The sequence below is a fragment of the Kryptolebias marmoratus genome, linkage group LG24, assembly GCF_001649575.2.
Source record: "Kryptolebias marmoratus isolate JLee-2015 linkage group LG24, ASM164957v2, whole genome shotgun sequence".
NCBI classification, from domain to species: Eukaryota; Metazoa; Chordata; class Actinopteri; order Cyprinodontiformes; family Rivulidae; genus Kryptolebias; species Kryptolebias marmoratus.
Genome location: NC_051453.1, coordinates 15,847,473 through 15,863,150, shown reverse-complemented (window position 1 = coordinate 15,863,150; position 15,678 = coordinate 15,847,473). Strand labels below are relative to the sequence as shown.

Here is a 15,678-nt window from a genome sequence, read left to right as displayed (position 1 = left end):
CAAAGTGTAAACCCAAACTCCATCAAGTGCTGGGCCGAAGCAGGCTGTGGCCGGCTGTAGGATGTTCATTCTGCCCGAATGTTTGAAATAATCTGTCACCATGACGCAGCTATAAATGTGTCCATTACTTCAGTAAGTTGTCCACATTTCCTCTGAAAAGCTCGACAGTCAAAGAATTTTATCTGTCGTGGAAAGCAAAATTAAAGTGAGCCATACTTTATGTGTGGAATATCAGCCTTTATGAGTTTTCCCCAGGCCCCAGTGGATAGGAAATCAATCATATTTGGACAAGGCGGGATCTCCTCCAGACAGACAAGTTTGAGTGTGTATCCAGATCAGAACCTAAACTTCTCATTTCACTGCAAAATAAAACCTGATCAGCTTTTATTTTTCTCCCTGTGTGCCTCAGCTGGAGCTTGATTTAGCAGCTCACTGGAGGTGACGCATTTATTTAATAAAAACAGACCATTTGTAGACGGCTCATCCTGACTTTTGGCACTTTTATAAAGACACCGAGGTCTTCGGCAATGGGAGCTTCCACATCCGAGTCAGATGCACGGAGCGAGCAGGAGTAACTCCTGATCGGCTTCCTGCAACAATATTTCCATTGATCAGAGCGGCTCGGGTCAAATGTCAAAGCCGTGAGCTCTTGCATATCTTGGACTCTTCAGCGAGAAAGAAAGGAGTCCTCTGTGTGGAGGTCTTTTACCCACATACCACAGGAGGATACCTGCATACCAGCTGTATGTAACACCTACATAACACTGAAGATTGAACAAACTAGAACCCAAAAAAGCAGGACATGAACTGGAGAGCTGGACCTTCAGTATCTCTAACAGAATTCATGCAATCACAACAAAAACAGACACTTCAATTTGCCACTAATACATATAAAGCTGCACATTTGTGCAAGGTGGTCCTATTAGAGTAACATAGTCTTTACATCAGTTCTCTTTTTTTGTTGGTTATATAAAGACTTTTTGGTGTCGTGCATTTTGATTTAAAAAAAAAAAAAGAATTAAAAGATGCTGAGTCCTGCACTTTTCTGGAAAATTTTCTGTCTTACATTCTTTCCTGACAATCTGATCGAAGCTCGAAGCGACAAGAGGGACTGAACGTAGGAAGGAGCATAAATCAGATTTTGTGACAACCGCAGCAAAGTGAAACAGTATGCAGCGGCTTCTGGAGAAAACAGCTGCAGCAAAGGGGAGAAGTTTGAATCTGGCACCGCATCGCTCTGCTCTGCTGCCCATTCCTTCCTTCTACCCCAAAAGAAGAATAAAAAAGCTAAAAAGTACAAAAACATTCACATGTACACTAGGTCCAGAAGCAAAAAATACAAGAAAACTCTTAGAAACTCTGAGAAAGTTTGACTGTCCAGCTGTCAGAAGAATACTATGAGGAGCTAAAGGTGAATAGCATCAAAATTGAACTTACTTCTTAGATGATTTGTTTGTCTTTCAGACCATTTATTCCAAAATGAGTTTAGATTATTCCAGTGGAAGTCAGGCAGCTGGATGTTAGGATCCCAGCCCTCCTCTCTGATAGTCAGCTTCACTCGGCTGATGTAAGACGTCCCTGCACACTTGGGGGAAAAAAGAGAGAGAGAGAGAGCGAGCGGGAGGGAGGCAAAGAAAGGAGCGAGAGAGGAGGCAGGAAAATAAAATAAAAAACTAAAAAAAACTCCACACATTCTGTGGATTCTTGGAAACAAGCCAAAGTCCCAGAATTCCTCACATAAGGTTTCAATTAGAGCCGACCCAAAAGCATTTTTTCCACCTGAAAAGAGGCTTTCCTTTGTCAGCGAGAGGCTGAGGAAACTTTAATCAAAGGTAACAATTCGTGTGGCTGTTCTCTGGAGAAAATGTTGTCATTGAAATACAGATTTACGCAACCTACAGTGCCCATTATTATCAGACAGGAGTGAGAAGATGTTTGTTTCTGCAGCTGAACTCAGCGACACCAACTTGGCATTTTGTATCAAATGAACCATTTACTTCCAAAGTGTGGGACAAGTGCAGCTAAAAGGTCTTCATGTGACATTTTCCAATGTTTTTACTGCTGCTGCTGTCAAAGCACTTAACCAGACTGCAGAATTTAAATGTTAGATGGAAAAGTCTTCTTTTTTTTCATTTGACATTGTGCCTTTGGATTTTTCTGGTTTCCTTTTCTCTTAAAGCTGCAGTGTTACAATGAGGAAGCCGTCCTGACCTGCGGTGACATTTTTCCAGCTGCAGGAAGTTATTGAAATGTAAAGATTTGACCTGTATAGTTAGAGATTTCCACCAGCTCCAGAAGCTGTGCTGCTGTACCGTCACTTTTAACCCCAACGAGTGTTAATGCTTATTTGTGTCTTCACTGAAAAATGTGCTTCTGGTGACACTAATGAAGCAGAAAGCATCACAAAGATGGCTGTGAGTGTGTTTGCTGTGTTATTATGAACGTTTCAGAATTTCAGAATTGATCCTGCTTGCTTAAGGTAACATAATTGGTGAAATAAAGGAATCCTTTATGTTTAAATCTACAGTTACTACTCTGTAAAAAACCACAAGATTAGGAAAAAAAAACTTCTTCAAGAACCAAGTAAGACGATCCAGTCTGCCTCTGTTCAAATACAGGTTTAGTGTCACCTTAAAGATTTTGGATTAACTCACTTTTCATGTTTCACAGAGTAAAATACAGGTCAAGATTTATTCTTCTGTTATATTTGCTTTTATTTAGATGTAACTAAAGAGAAAGCTAAGACGGCACGCAGACAACACTGGGAGACTGTTCTTAATCTTGATTAGTTCATAAATCAGTGTTAATGTGGTTCAACGAAAACAAATCCATTCTTATTCGAAAATAAGCCAAACTGATCAAATAAATTAAATCTTGAAAATATGCAGAGAACTATTTCCCTAAATTATTTTTGGAGACATTAGGAGGAACTGATTACTTGGAAGCAAAATATAAAGAACTGCTGAACGTTGTACTGATTGTTGTTTTTCCAAGTGTTGAAGGTAAAACCCTTCTGTAATCCGAGGCAAACTTGGGAAGAATTACAGAAATCAAAATAACTTTAAAAATCTTTGCCAGTAGTAGATTTACCCTCAGCTATTACAAAGAAATAAAAACTGTTGTATAAATAGGTAAAAAGACTAAAATAATGGATGAAGACACAAATATTCAGTGGATTTTTTCCCCCTCAGAAATAGGAGAATTATTTAATAAAGTTAACAGAAATTACGGTATTTCTTCCAGCAGAAAAACAACTTCAGTGATTAAAAAGAAGCGGACATTATAAATACCCCCCAGAGCCCAAAAAAAATAAATTTCACTTCGTCTCAGTCAACCATTGTATGAAAATCGACGGGTAGAGAAAAGCATCTGTCATCGGGAAATATAAAAATAAGAGTCATAAACAAAATAAATAGATGCACTTGTAGACTGCACCGTAATGATTTCACACATCGTCTCACAATGTGTTCAAGTGCTCTTCAAAACAAACAAGAAACATACGAACTAAAGAACTCTTGGTGCCGAGGGGTAAACTTCATTAGGCTCGTTCATTTTGGACGTGAACGTCTGAGATTTGTTTATTGCACAGCAATGGCGTCACACTTTCTCTCCGCAAAAAAAAAACAAAAGTAAATCCGTCTTTGGGTTGTTGTTCTTCATCTCCGTCTGTCCGAGTGCCTAAACGCCGTTCTTCACCAGCTCGTGGACTCCGTGCTCGTCGATCATCAGGGCTGGGTGAAACTCGCGTCCCTTTACCAACTCCTCCAGACCCTTGAAAGGAAGAAGATCGTCGGGGTCGTCAACAGCTCGGCAGAACAACACGTGAAGTTTCTGCTCGACTCTCCCGGAACCTTACCTCTCCTCCGTAGGACACCAGCGGGGAGATCTCACATTTGATTGGCAGGTCCGTTCCATCCTTCAGGCTGCGTTAGAAAAGACAGATTTAAAAAGAAGAGCCGGGAAATTGAGGGACTGTCTCATGAAGAAGGCAGAAGGAAAGTAGCGGAGGGAAGCAGCAGTAAATCCTTGAAACAGCTGTTCTTTTACTGAGCCTTGTGATTAGAGATAAAAGGCCAATCATCAGAGATCCATCACAACCAGTGATCAGCCCTCTGACCATCCTCTAGAAGAAAACCGATGAATGGTTGGTAATGTGTCTGCGTCTCCTCCCAGTGCTTTGAACAAGCTGGAGAACTTCACACAACACTGCCATCCCTCATCGGGCCACCTTTCTAGATCACTATGACAGACGACAATCACAGATCCTTCAGATGTTGAGCTGAAGGGCGGAGAAGGAAGCAATCCCGTTTAACATTCCCAAACATTAGAAAAGCACATGCTCCGATCGCTCTGTCTTCACAAGCAGGTAGATTTGAACAGAAAGCAGAGTACTTAACAAAAATCAGGAGGTTTGTAGAAAGTACGACTGGTTTGCATTTATCCAGCATGCCACATACATGTGCACATCCTGAGTGGACACATGCATCATAAAGAATAAATGTCCTGTCATCTGATCAGGGGGGGAAAAGGGTTGGTTTTTGTCTCTTTTTCCAGAGGAAATGAAAGAAGTCAAGGATCAGAAATACTGTAATACAGTGTTAAAATGTCTGAGGAAGAAGGTTTTTTTTAAAAAAAAAAAAAGAGGCCAGAATCCCGTCACCATGCACTCAGTACAGCAGGAGGATAATTACTTTCTGTTGCCATCATCTGTGACACTCCCTGCTGCTCCGTCTCTGGAAACATTGTTCGGGACACACAGGTGCAAGTGTGAGAGAGTGAGAGAGGGAAGCTAAAAGAAACACGACGTCCAAAACACAACACGACAACAAAGCCAGTGCAAGTGACAAACACTTTTTTTCTTTTTTCCTAAAAAAAAAAAATAAAAAAAAAACAGAGTGAAAAGTGTGGGGCTTTACCACCCGCGACCCGTGGTTTTTTTTTTGTGCGTTCGTGTTCGTGGTGAAAGTGACGCGACACAACGGGATCACCTGGGTATGGCGGGCATGCGACTGCCATTCTCGTCGATGAAGTGGCCCCCGGCGTTGAGCACCCAGCGGTGATGCAGGGACGTCAGGGCGTGTCTGGCCGTGGTGGGCGTGTCCTTCCCGTCCTGAGTGTCTGCGTTCTTCAGCGGGGAGAACTCGTCCTCCCGCAGGACCTCGAACACGACAAATGTCCTGTTGGAGGCACACAGCATCACATCACCGCCATACACTGGGAGCATTTAAAGCAGAAACATTAAGATGCCGAGGGCTTTTGTGCGTTTGTGGCCCTTGTTTAGGGGCATTTGTGTCAATGTCGATTTTAATCCAAAGAGGCAAATGAGCAGCATGTGTAAAAGCCTCATCACATTCATGATTCAGTCTACACCTCAAACACTGGAGAAAATCAGACTAATCTGATTTGTGGAAGCCGAGGAGACCAGTTTAAAAAAAATGGAGCTGGGACATTTTGTGAAATCTTACCAAATAAATTAACAAAAATACATTTGGAAGCAGACAGGAATCCAGTGGAGAGAAGCCAAGAACCGAGTTACAGCACGTTTATGTTTTTATGTAGCAAATATAAGACGAGCTGCTGTGTTTGTGGACAGTTTATTAATGACGCAATCAAGTATTTTCTGAAAGCAACAAACAGAGTTTCTTTGGAGGCGTACATTTTTTATTCATCCTGGAGATCCATTGGTGAAAGTGATGACTATTTAACTCTAATTTTATTCAAGTTGGTGTAGATTCTCAGTCATCCAGGACATGGAGAGCCTTAGTTTTTTTATTCATTTAATTATTTTTTTTAATAATTTCTTTACTTGTTCTTTGAAGATGTTTCACTTCTCATCCAACTGAATGTGAAGCTCTGAGCTTCGAAAACTGTGAGCTAATCTCCCAGGCAAATCATTCTTCCTCTCCTCCCCTCCCTCCTGAGGGTCAATAGGGTCCTTGTTAGCCTGATCCACACAGGAAATACTTTTGTCTCGTGCATGAACTGGAGGGAAACTGACTGGAGATTGGATTCAAAACTGCACTGTGGGTTCTGGACAGATGAAACCTCACACCTCCTCCGACTTCTGCAACTTTCTTCGTCCCGCTCCTTCAAACCATCTATCTTCTCTGTTCAAAACATGAACATTACTGCCCTCTAAACAGTTTCCCTTATCATTAAGCTGTAGGCGCACAACTAAGTCTTGACCTGAAGTTGTGTGTTGTGACACGCATCTGCAAAGACGGCGTTTAGTTCCCTTGTGCAGAGGTCAAATGCTCCTCGCTACACTGACCCGTGTACACCACTTTGAAATGGTTTAGGTATGTGGTGGTATGGCAGCACACACTGTAGGGTGTGTAAAGTTGTGCCACTAACCTAACTCTACTTTGTTAATCTTAGCAACAAGAGCTAAGATCCACGAAACAAACAAACAAGAATAAATGAACCTGTGGACCTGCAACATCTCCGACTCCCCCCCCCCCCTGTAAAACCTCTGCAACTTTTACCTCTTTAACCAATAAATCCTTCAGCAGCTTTGGATAAATAACCAAGCATCCGATGTTTACCTACACAGATCTACGGATGTTTGAAGAAATGTAAAACATACAGGAAAAGAAACAAAAATGGCGCATAGCTGCACTCTCTAATATGAGGGTCTGGACCAAACCGAACACAGCTGACATTTTTGTAAAACTGGCAGCAAAGAATGTCGGCCCATCTGGATTCTGCTAAAGCTGTCAGTCTGCAGCTCCAGGCACAACTAATCCATCTTCTGAGCGACAACAAAACTTACTACTCATTTATTTTTTTACTTAATGCAGCCTGTGAACCTCAAAGGATGTCTGCAGAGGTTCCCCCTTCCAATCAGTTAATCACTGCAGGAATCCTTTAATTAAATGTACATTTCTATTAGCAGATCTTAGTCTCAGAGCTGATGTCATGTTACGCTGGAGGAGGTGGAATGAGAGAACAGCTCGTAAAGCTCCATCCTCCTTGGGAGTTTGGCAGCCGTGGCCTGCTGGACCGGACCTCGGAGAAAAGGGCCCAGCTGAGGCTGGAAAAGAAGGTTGGTTCTCGAATGTCAAAAAAAGCTCAAGGACCAGTCCAACCCTGAGCCAAAGGACCAAATGCAACCCAACCATCTCTCAAAGCATAGGTTCGTCTCTTTAGTTTGATGCAAACAAACATCAGTCAAAGCATTCTGCGCCTTTCCTGGAGAACTGTAACTCACTGAGCAAACTGGAAGATGTCGAAGACGAACTTTTCCATTTTAATCCCATTTGGTTTCTCCGGTTTGACCAGCCGACCCAGAGTGTCCACATGCGGGATCTTCTTCTGGGCTACGTGGTGCTGCAGCTGTGGCTCGTGTTTCCTGACGCGTAAAACAGAGAACACGGATCGTCAATTCGTGCGGCGGGGGGCATTAAAAAATGGAAACCCATCAAGGAGGGCTTCGTGTCTTACTGCACTACGTCTCTGAGGAAGGAGAAGCTGAAGAAGTGATTAGCCACGTTTCCTGCGTTGAACATCAGGCGGCCGTCGGCGCTGCGCTTCTCGGCAGTCGCCAGGGTGATCTCGCTGTACTCCACCACCTGATAACGCCTGTCCACCTTACAGACCACACCCACCGCCTCTGTCGGATTGGTTTTCTCCACCACCTGGAAACAAAAAAAAACCCAACACATAACCAAACCTCCTAACTGCTACAAACCACATTTTCTTTGCAGGATCGGCACTGCAGTCGCTTTTAGACACATCAACTCATTCATACAGCAAAGACCTACAGATACAGTACGGTCAGTTGAAATCGTGCCGTATGAAATCATTGTTTTCCACTTTCTTTTTTTTTTCAGTGCACATTCTGCCTGCACTAAATGAGAAGAAGAAACCTCTCCATCCCCTCCTCCGCTGGTTCCTAATGACAGAGTGGAGTCCTGATGAAGGGGTTTGGTGAAGAGGGGGGGAGGTGAAGCCACATAAAACGCTGGTGGCTCTTAGTAATTTTACGATGCGAAGGGTGGGACTCTGGCTTGATCAGATCCTTCCATCTCAGCTCCACCACACTTCTTGACGTTCAACCAGGCGGCCCACTCTGCGCTGTGTGAGCCAAAGCATCATTTCATAGGGATGCCGCTCGGAAATAAATAAATTTTACTGAGAGCTTTGATGTGGCTTTCATCGTTATTAACCGCATCAATCACTTGCTATTACCCAAGCGGGATATCTGCTGTTTGCGTCCCGCCAGTGTTCGTGAAGTCACCAGTAAACGAAAAAAAAAAAAAAAAAGCATCCATCCTCAAGGGGACAAGTTTAGCTTTCTGCCTGCATGACTGCACAATGTTAGGAAAACATGCAATTGCAACATTACGGTTGAATATTGTGATACGAGTTGCAATGAACCCACATTTTCCTCATCACGCTCACAACACTGTGCGCTTTGGTTTCTCAAACACTGTCATCTAATCTTAGTGCCGTGGGGGACATCTGATTCCCACATATATTGCTGACATGCAGTTTGGGTCTGTGATTTAATTCAATCTTTTGCAATACTGACCCTGTACACATTGAGATGATGACAGTATTTATTTTTATTTTGTGTCTCTCTAGTTCCCAGTTTGTTTGGAGCTTAGCAGGGAAAAAAAAAAGAAGACTTTAAGGTAACTTCAGGTAAATAATAATAATAAGCAATAAGTTACTTCCAGTGTTTTCATGCTGCTCTGATTAGTTGATTTGTTATTATAACAGCTCAAAACATCAACATCCGCCCACATTACGTGGCTACACATCCATTTTCTTTAGCCGCTTTTTCGTGCAGCTGGTGTCCATCTCCAGCAGTCACCGTACGAGCGGCGGGGGACACCCTGGACAGGTCGCAAGTCCATCACAGGGACACGTACAAACGAGACACTCAACCATTCACAGTCTCACCCGCTCCTAGGGACAATTTTAGAGTTGCCAATTAATCTTGCATGCACATTTCTGGTCTGTAAAAGAAAAGACGTGAACCTGTTAGCTTCTTGCAGTGAGGCGACGGCTCTAACCACTGCACCACTGTGCCACCAAAGCATCGACAAGAAACAGTTGTATCTAGAAGTAAGGATTAGTGCCAGCAAGAAGGTTGCAGGACCGCTTCTTGACCTGGGTTCTTTCTGAGTGGAGTTTACATGTTCTCCCCGTTCACACGTGGGTTTACTCCGGGTACTCCAGGTTTCCTCCCACAGACCAAAAACATGAATGTTAGGTTCATTGATGACTCTAAAATTGTCCCTAGGTGTGAGTGAGAGCGTGAATAGTTGCTTGTCTCTTTTGTCTGCATGTGTCCCTGTGATGGACTTGCGACCTGTCCAGGGTGTCCCCTGCCTCTCGAACAGTGACTGCTGGAGACAGAGACCAGCTCCCCGCGACCTGGAATGGAGAAGCAGGTAAAGAAAATGAATGGATGGTCAACAAAGGGGATTTCCATGTGTCTTTCACTTTAATCAAGATTTAATCAAGGTTCCCATCCCCTCCTAAAGATATGTGTCCAAAGACCAAAGCATCTGTTTATCTGAATAATTAAACTCTATAACTCTGTTCAGGAAAACAAATAAAATCTTACAAACCAGAGAAAGCAAAAGTCAGGTTTCCATAAATATTCCAACTTCTTCTTTTAAACTTAATACCCTGACCGCCTTCTCTGTTTTAGAGAGTACTCAGAGACGCTGTGTTAGTTTCCGTCACCCTCATGGTGAAGTATGATTATCTACTAACCGTCAGATGTGTGAAAAGGGTGGGGTCTCTTTAACACAGCAGAGCTGGTGTCTTATGACCACTGATCTCAAGGAAAACCTGATGGCTGACATTTAAAACAAAATAAAGTGGAAATTTGCAAACGGAACATTTTGTTTTGTCATCGACGCCTTGCTCCACTTCTTCACACGTTTCTTAAATCCAACACCAGACATCCACTGAGCTGATTTCTGTCATAAAGGAGGCTTTTACTGTTTTTAATTAGGAGCATAAGAATATTATTTCCAATCAAGCTCAAGAACTACAAATATAAAAATAGATCCACTCCCCCCCTTTTTTTTTTTAAATATCATGCATCATCCTCCATAAAAACAAAAAATTTGAACTAGTTTCTTATCTGAGGAGTAAACCAAATGTATACTTGTTAGATATTCCTTCACATTTTGCAATTCAAGCATAATAAGTGTGAAAAAAGTAAAGAAGATAATTGTTGTGAACAGTTATTTACTTTGAGTGCACTTTTACTGCTTATAAAAAGGTTTCAACCCTAAAAGAAAAAAAAAAAACTTCAAAAACACTAAAGTCTAATCTGCACAAACATACAGATAAATGGAAAACCTTCACGTCGCAATCGTGTCATCTGAGAGCGTGACGGAAAACGGAGCAGGATTCTCGGTTCAACTCAAAGCGCAAATTCCTGAAAGGCTGTAATGAGTTTATTCCCGGAGAGGAGGACTTCCGCGGAAAACAAACGGGCCATCGGCGCCTCGGTGTGGCGAGCCGCAGGAGGCGCAGCTTTCCGGGTCCTGACTGACGTGACACAAAACTCACCACACCTTCAGACACGTGACACTCACCAGGAATATGAACGTCATTCCTAACACCGCCTGGAAAGACTAGACTGACTGATGGCATTTATTCTCGTCGGGTTCAAGTCCACTTATCTTCTCAGGCCTTATTTGATGTTTTTATTATCTTTGGGTGCATCCATCCTTCCATAGTACAGATACCCTTTGCTCTGATAAAAGGGACACTCTGGTTTTATGAGCACTCGGGTGCTCGGTAACAAACTTTATGACAAGAAGAAAATAAGTCCATAACTGCAGCTTCAGACTTTGTAAATTTGATTTCTAATGTGATGCCATGAAGGAGATAAACATGAAAACAAGCCCACTCCAGACAGCATTACTCCTCGACTAATACAGCGCCCGCGAGCTACAGAACTTATCACATCCCACCTGTTGTCGACAGCCAAGTCTGGAGAAAAATAAGTCTGACAGGACAGCTGGTCTGAACGCAGCCGAGACCAAAGTCGATCACCGTGGCCCTAAAACGCAATCCATAATCTTGAAAATGTCATGGCGGTTTAGATAAAATTCAATGATTAATTATGGGAGCAAAGAGCAGCAGAAGCGAGGAGTAGCACTTCTGGTGCAGCACGGGGGGCCACTCCCCACAGGATTATCATAATATTTCTGTTCAAATAATCATGGAGTGTGAAACTGACAGCAGTGTAACGGTGGTTTTCATGAACAGCTGTAAAATGTTGTTTTAAGGCAGCAATCCACTTTGAAGGTAATGCAACCTCTGTTACCGCTATTATATTCCTGCCAAAAAGTCAGGAATATAATATGATTTAGGCCACTTTGGCCTCTGCGCTGCTCAGACTGGCCGTTAGCATGTCAGTCTGGACCCATTTAAACTATTTCTCCAAACTCAGGTTGCTCAAAGAGCCATCTACAGCAGGTTAGATATTAGTTGTTCGTAACCGTTTCCACAGAACAAAAGTCTAAAGTTCTCCTGGTGATCACCAGTTTGTTTTTTGTGTTTTAATCAAAAAATGCCCTTTTTTGTTATAGGTCTGCAAATCAGCTCTTCTAATCCTTTTTACTGTGCTGCAAGTAAGAAAATCCTAAACTTGACACCAGGTGTATCAGGTAGTCCATTAGTTGTACATTTGTGGGAAATTGAAGCCCTTTATTGTCAGGACTTTGTCACTCTGCAAACCTTTTACACATGAAGACTGCTCTACAACATACTGAGGGTAGGCCCCATAAAGCGCTTTAAGTTATTTTTAGTGTTCGTTAATGGGCGGCACTTCAGTCTCTCGTGTGTCAGTTTTACTGATTAAATTAATGTTTAAAAAGCCAGAAGCAGAAAGAAGAAGAAAGGGAAGAGTCGGGATGTTTGACCTACCTTGGCACCGCAGTCCGCTCCCTTCTGCACACAGAACCCGATAAAGGTTGGATCAGCCACTTTCACCAGGATGTTGTCAACACAGTAAACATGAATGAGCTGGATTCCCCTCCGCTCCATGTCCTCCAGGATGCCCTGGTTCCCGAGAGATCTGTAAAGACCCCCGTTACCGTCTGGAACACAAAACACACACGTGTGTTCGAAACAAACTAATCCTGTAAACCGAGCGGGGCTCCTGAAGTCATTAGGACTGCTGCGGGCCTACCAGGAGCCATGGAGAGCTTCCCTTTGCCCTCTAGGATGATCTTGCCGTCGTAGTCCATCGCTGGCAGCATGCCCTGCTGGAAGAAGACCACGTTGTTCTTCTCCAAACCAAAGTAGTTCTGCTGTGAGAAGAACTCCTTGGTGGATTCCATCGTCCTGCCGCTGGTCATGATGTACCTGAAGGCAACACAGAACAGACTTAGGACACTTTTCTCTTTAAATTGCATGCTGAAAACATTAAAACCTAAAAGAACAGGAAACCAACAGCGTGAACGCTGAGTCAGCATTCACACAATGAATCTGAAGAGCTGCTTGGCCATAAAAGCGTGAAATAAAACCACTAATTTTGTGCAATAAGGTGAAGGAAACATTTCAGACCTCAAACTAGACCGAATCAATTAAGAGAATTAGATCTAGCATAACCTTCTCTCCTCTACCGTCTCATTTTCTCCATCTTTTCTTTTTTTTTCAGACTTAAACAGATTTGCTCTCCAGGGAGCTAATCCTTTTCCTTCTCGATTGAGTTTCTTTTGATGCCCACAGTGACCTGACCCACATAGGCAGACATAACAAGTTTGAGTCTCTGTTTTTCAAAGGAGACAGGCTGTGTTTGCTAGCTTTGCTGGGTTGTCTCCAATCGGACCCTGGACTCGGCCACATGCACAGATTCTGTCATCTTTAAGCAGGTATCTCACCAGGGAATACAGCACTTGACTTTATTCTTCTGTCCGGCCAGCTGCTGCAGCTTCAAAATGCGCTCCGCCTGGATCTGAAAGAGGGTTTTGTGGGACGGCAGCCCGACGTCGTACATGCCTTTGGGGTAAGGCACCCCCAGCCTGGTTCCCTGGCCCCCCGCCAGAAGTAAGACTGCCACTTTATTCTGAGAAATGCAGTCCAGACCTGGAGGGGCGGCAGCACAGAAAGTGTTTGAGTCCTACGTGGAACATAAGTGTCCTATAGTGGATTCAGAAGTGAATAACATTTACATATTTGGATGCCTTTAATGCACTCTTGTTGTCTTTGTGAGGGCAACTTTGATTAATAATAATAAATGTAATAAAACAATGCAAATGTCCTTTATTGTCCCATCAACCAACATTTTACGGCTGTCCCTAATGAACTTTAAGATATGACACCTGACCTCAGCACCTAAGACTTTGCTACGTTTTATTGGGTCTTTGCTTCCAGTTTATCTTTTAATAACTTCAGACTACGTGACACGATATGCAACAATGTTTCTACCTACAGTTGCCAAACAACAAGTTTTTTAAACACTGCTGGGTGGGGCAGCTCAACTTCGACAGCTTTACACACTCCTGAACAAACTCACACACACACGGTCCTGACTCGTGTTGATGACTTCATCAACGAGAGGCAAAACTACGTCAGCCACACAAATCAAGCCCAGATGTGTTCTTTTGTCGTCAGGGGAAAAACTAAATCCAAATGACTCACTGGATGGTCAGATTTCCACAGTTCCAAGGGGGCGATTGCGCAAAGCCAAAAGAACCACAAACAACTCGCTCTGATTTCAAATGCAGGGGAAAAAAAGACCAGAACTCAGTTGTGAGTTTATGCAACTCCATTTTTTTATGCTGGTTGATGAGGACTTTCTGTATACATTTAGAAGGAAAAAGCTGCTTTTTGAACGTGCGTACTTCTGGAAGTCAGTTCTCTGAACGTACGAACAATAAAAAAAGATGGGAGGACCCACTGACCCATGTTAACCTCGCTGCATCTGATCTACCATGTGATGCTCTAATCCTTCCAATCATCCCAGTCTGATACCAGTAACTCTTCCTCCTTAGATCTGAAAACGTAGTCACGTCAAGACCTCGATACGAGGCTCCTCCAGACTGCAATAAAACCATATACTAATTTAAAGAGATCTTCCTGCTTCCTTATACCTGACTGTTCTCTGGAGCAATAAAGGCTCGGAGCTACAGTACAGGCAGGAACTGAGTGTGGGACATCTGACTCAGCTCACCTGTGACCTCCCAGGCTTTCAGGCTCTCCCTGTCCCTCGTCACGCTCCCGAGCACCTCCCGGGGCACCGGCTCCATACGGGCGTCCATCTTCTCGTGTTTGCTGCTGCCGGACGTCTCGGTGGCCTTCCTGAAGAACCCGTTGATCTCCTGAAAGTCCATCTCCAGCAGCTCGCTCAGCAAGTCCCGTCGTTCTTCGGGGCCCAGGTCGTCCCAGAACTGCAGGAGGTGAGACTGGCCCGCCTCGGCCAGCCTCTGTGTCAGTCCGCTGGTGTTTGGGTCCATGATCAGCTGAGTTTGTGGCAGACTCTGCTGAAATAACAACAACTGTTAACTTATAAGCAAACTTACAATTTAAAAAGCAGACCCTACCCTCGACAGAGTGGTATTTCTTAGATCCTAGGTGCCACTAAACTGCTGACAGATCATCCTGAATTAAAAGTATTAAAGTATTAAAAGTATTAAAAGCTAAGCTCATAGCTCTTGTCTAATAACCCCACACCCACAAAAAGCATCTTGTTAGACGAGATCCACACATTATTACAGTGGTTTAAGGTGATGCTGAGGGCTCAAGTTACACTATCACATGCTGATTCATATGCTTCAAGTCAATATCAAGAATAATGACAATATGAGCTATTTTTAACCATAAAACTTTAAACCTTGAGTTTCTTACAGGACCTGTCCATCAGAACATCAAGTTTTAAGGTTTTTCTCAAAGCTCCATTTCACAAGCAGCGTGAAATAAGATCTAACCACGACCATAAAGCTCTGCTGTTCGTATCAATGAACTCATTTTCATTTATTAATGTTTTCATTTCAGCGGCTGTCCTCATAGGAAGCGACAGGAGAGTGTCCGACACACACGGCGACCCCTGAACCGAGCCTTAGCCGCTAACTCACCAACTCCGGAGGAACCCGAGGCGGCGGCGGAAACATTACAGACCGGATGAATTAAATATTCAACTCTCACCTTACACAAGCCTCCGTCTTTACGGCGCGACCACGAATGTCAATATCTGTTCCTACATTCGCTCACAACGCTTCAGTTACGGCTTCTCCCACCGGGCCACGCCTCCTGCTGCGTCATATTTGACGTGGCAACGGCGTCGGCGTGCTGCCTTTAAGGACACCTCGTAAATTTCACCCTCCTGGTTATAAGGGTTGAACGGCTTTTTCCAGACAGTGAACGTTTTTTTATTAAATAAATCATAAAGTTGTCTATCTATCTATCTATCTATCTATCTATCTATCTATCTATCTATCTATCTATCTATCTATCTATCTATCTATCTATCTATCTATCTATCTATATGCAAACATACATATATTTTGTATCAAAAACGCCAAAGAACTCTGCAGCCATTAAATAGGTTCATTTTTTAACAAAATATGCATTTGTTTGTAACAAAATTATTATATTCCCTGATCTAATCGGCGGGGTCTGTAATATCAGTGTGTTTTGGGTCAGCTTTATTTAATAAAACTAATTCAGCCTATTTAGGCGCAGACATAAACTCTTAAC

General features: G+C 43.1%; 2 protein-coding genes across 4 annotated transcripts in view; both read right to left on the bottom strand.

Moving 5' to 3' along the window:
* The window catches only part of ddr2a (discoidin domain receptor tyrosine kinase 2a), a 31,115-nt gene extending 29,520 nt beyond the window's left edge, over nt 1–1,595 (bottom strand). Inside the window, exon 1 of the mRNA XM_017407412.2 lies at nt 1,438–1,595. The gene's annotated coding sequence lies outside the window, so the exon portion shown is untranslated. The remainder of the gene's footprint in view (nt 1–1,437) is intronic.
* A 1,572-nt stretch (nt 1,596–3,167) lies between these two features.
* On the bottom strand, nt 3,168–15,257 carry uap1 (UDP-N-acetylglucosamine pyrophosphorylase 1). Of its 3 annotated transcripts, none has more exons than XM_017407455.2 (11): nt 15,127–15,257; nt 14,156–14,465; nt 12,864–13,068; nt 12,170–12,345; nt 11,905–12,077; nt 7,444–7,637; nt 7,211–7,351; nt 4,989–5,177; nt 4,692–4,733; nt 3,857–3,923; nt 3,168–3,771 (listed from the first exon to the last, which is right to left on the bottom strand). In XM_017407455.2, the coding sequence occupies exons 2-11, from the start codon at nt 14,436–14,438 to the stop codon at nt 3,679–3,681; spliced, it is 1,563 nt and encodes a 520-aa protein (XP_017262944.1). In that variant the 5' UTR covers nt 14,439–14,465; nt 15,127–15,257; the 3' UTR covers nt 3,168–3,678. The 3 variants fall into 3 exon arrangements, with proteins under 3 accessions (XP_017262944.1, XP_017262945.1, XP_017262946.1); XM_017407456.3 differs by having other exon boundaries at nt 14,156–14,462; nt 15,127–15,256; XM_017407457.2 differs by lacking the exon at nt 4,692–4,733.
* Between the last annotated feature and the right edge of the window lie 421 nt (nt 15,258–15,678).

Excerpts from the sequence above, each read along its gene's own strand:
- uap1 (XM_017407455.2), bottom strand. The coding sequence starts at position 14,438 with ATGGACCCAAACACCAGCGGACTGACACAGAGGCTGGCCGAGGCGGGC. Across the intron at positions 12,346-12,863 it reads GTCAAGTGCTGTATTCCCTG|GTACATCATGACCAGCGGCA; the intron begins GTGAGATACCTG and ends TGTTGCCTTCAG. Across the intron at positions 3,772-3,856 it reads TGGTGTCCTACGGAGGAGAG|GGTCTGGAGGAGTTGGTAAA; the intron begins GTAAGGTTCCGG and ends CTTCCTTTCAAG.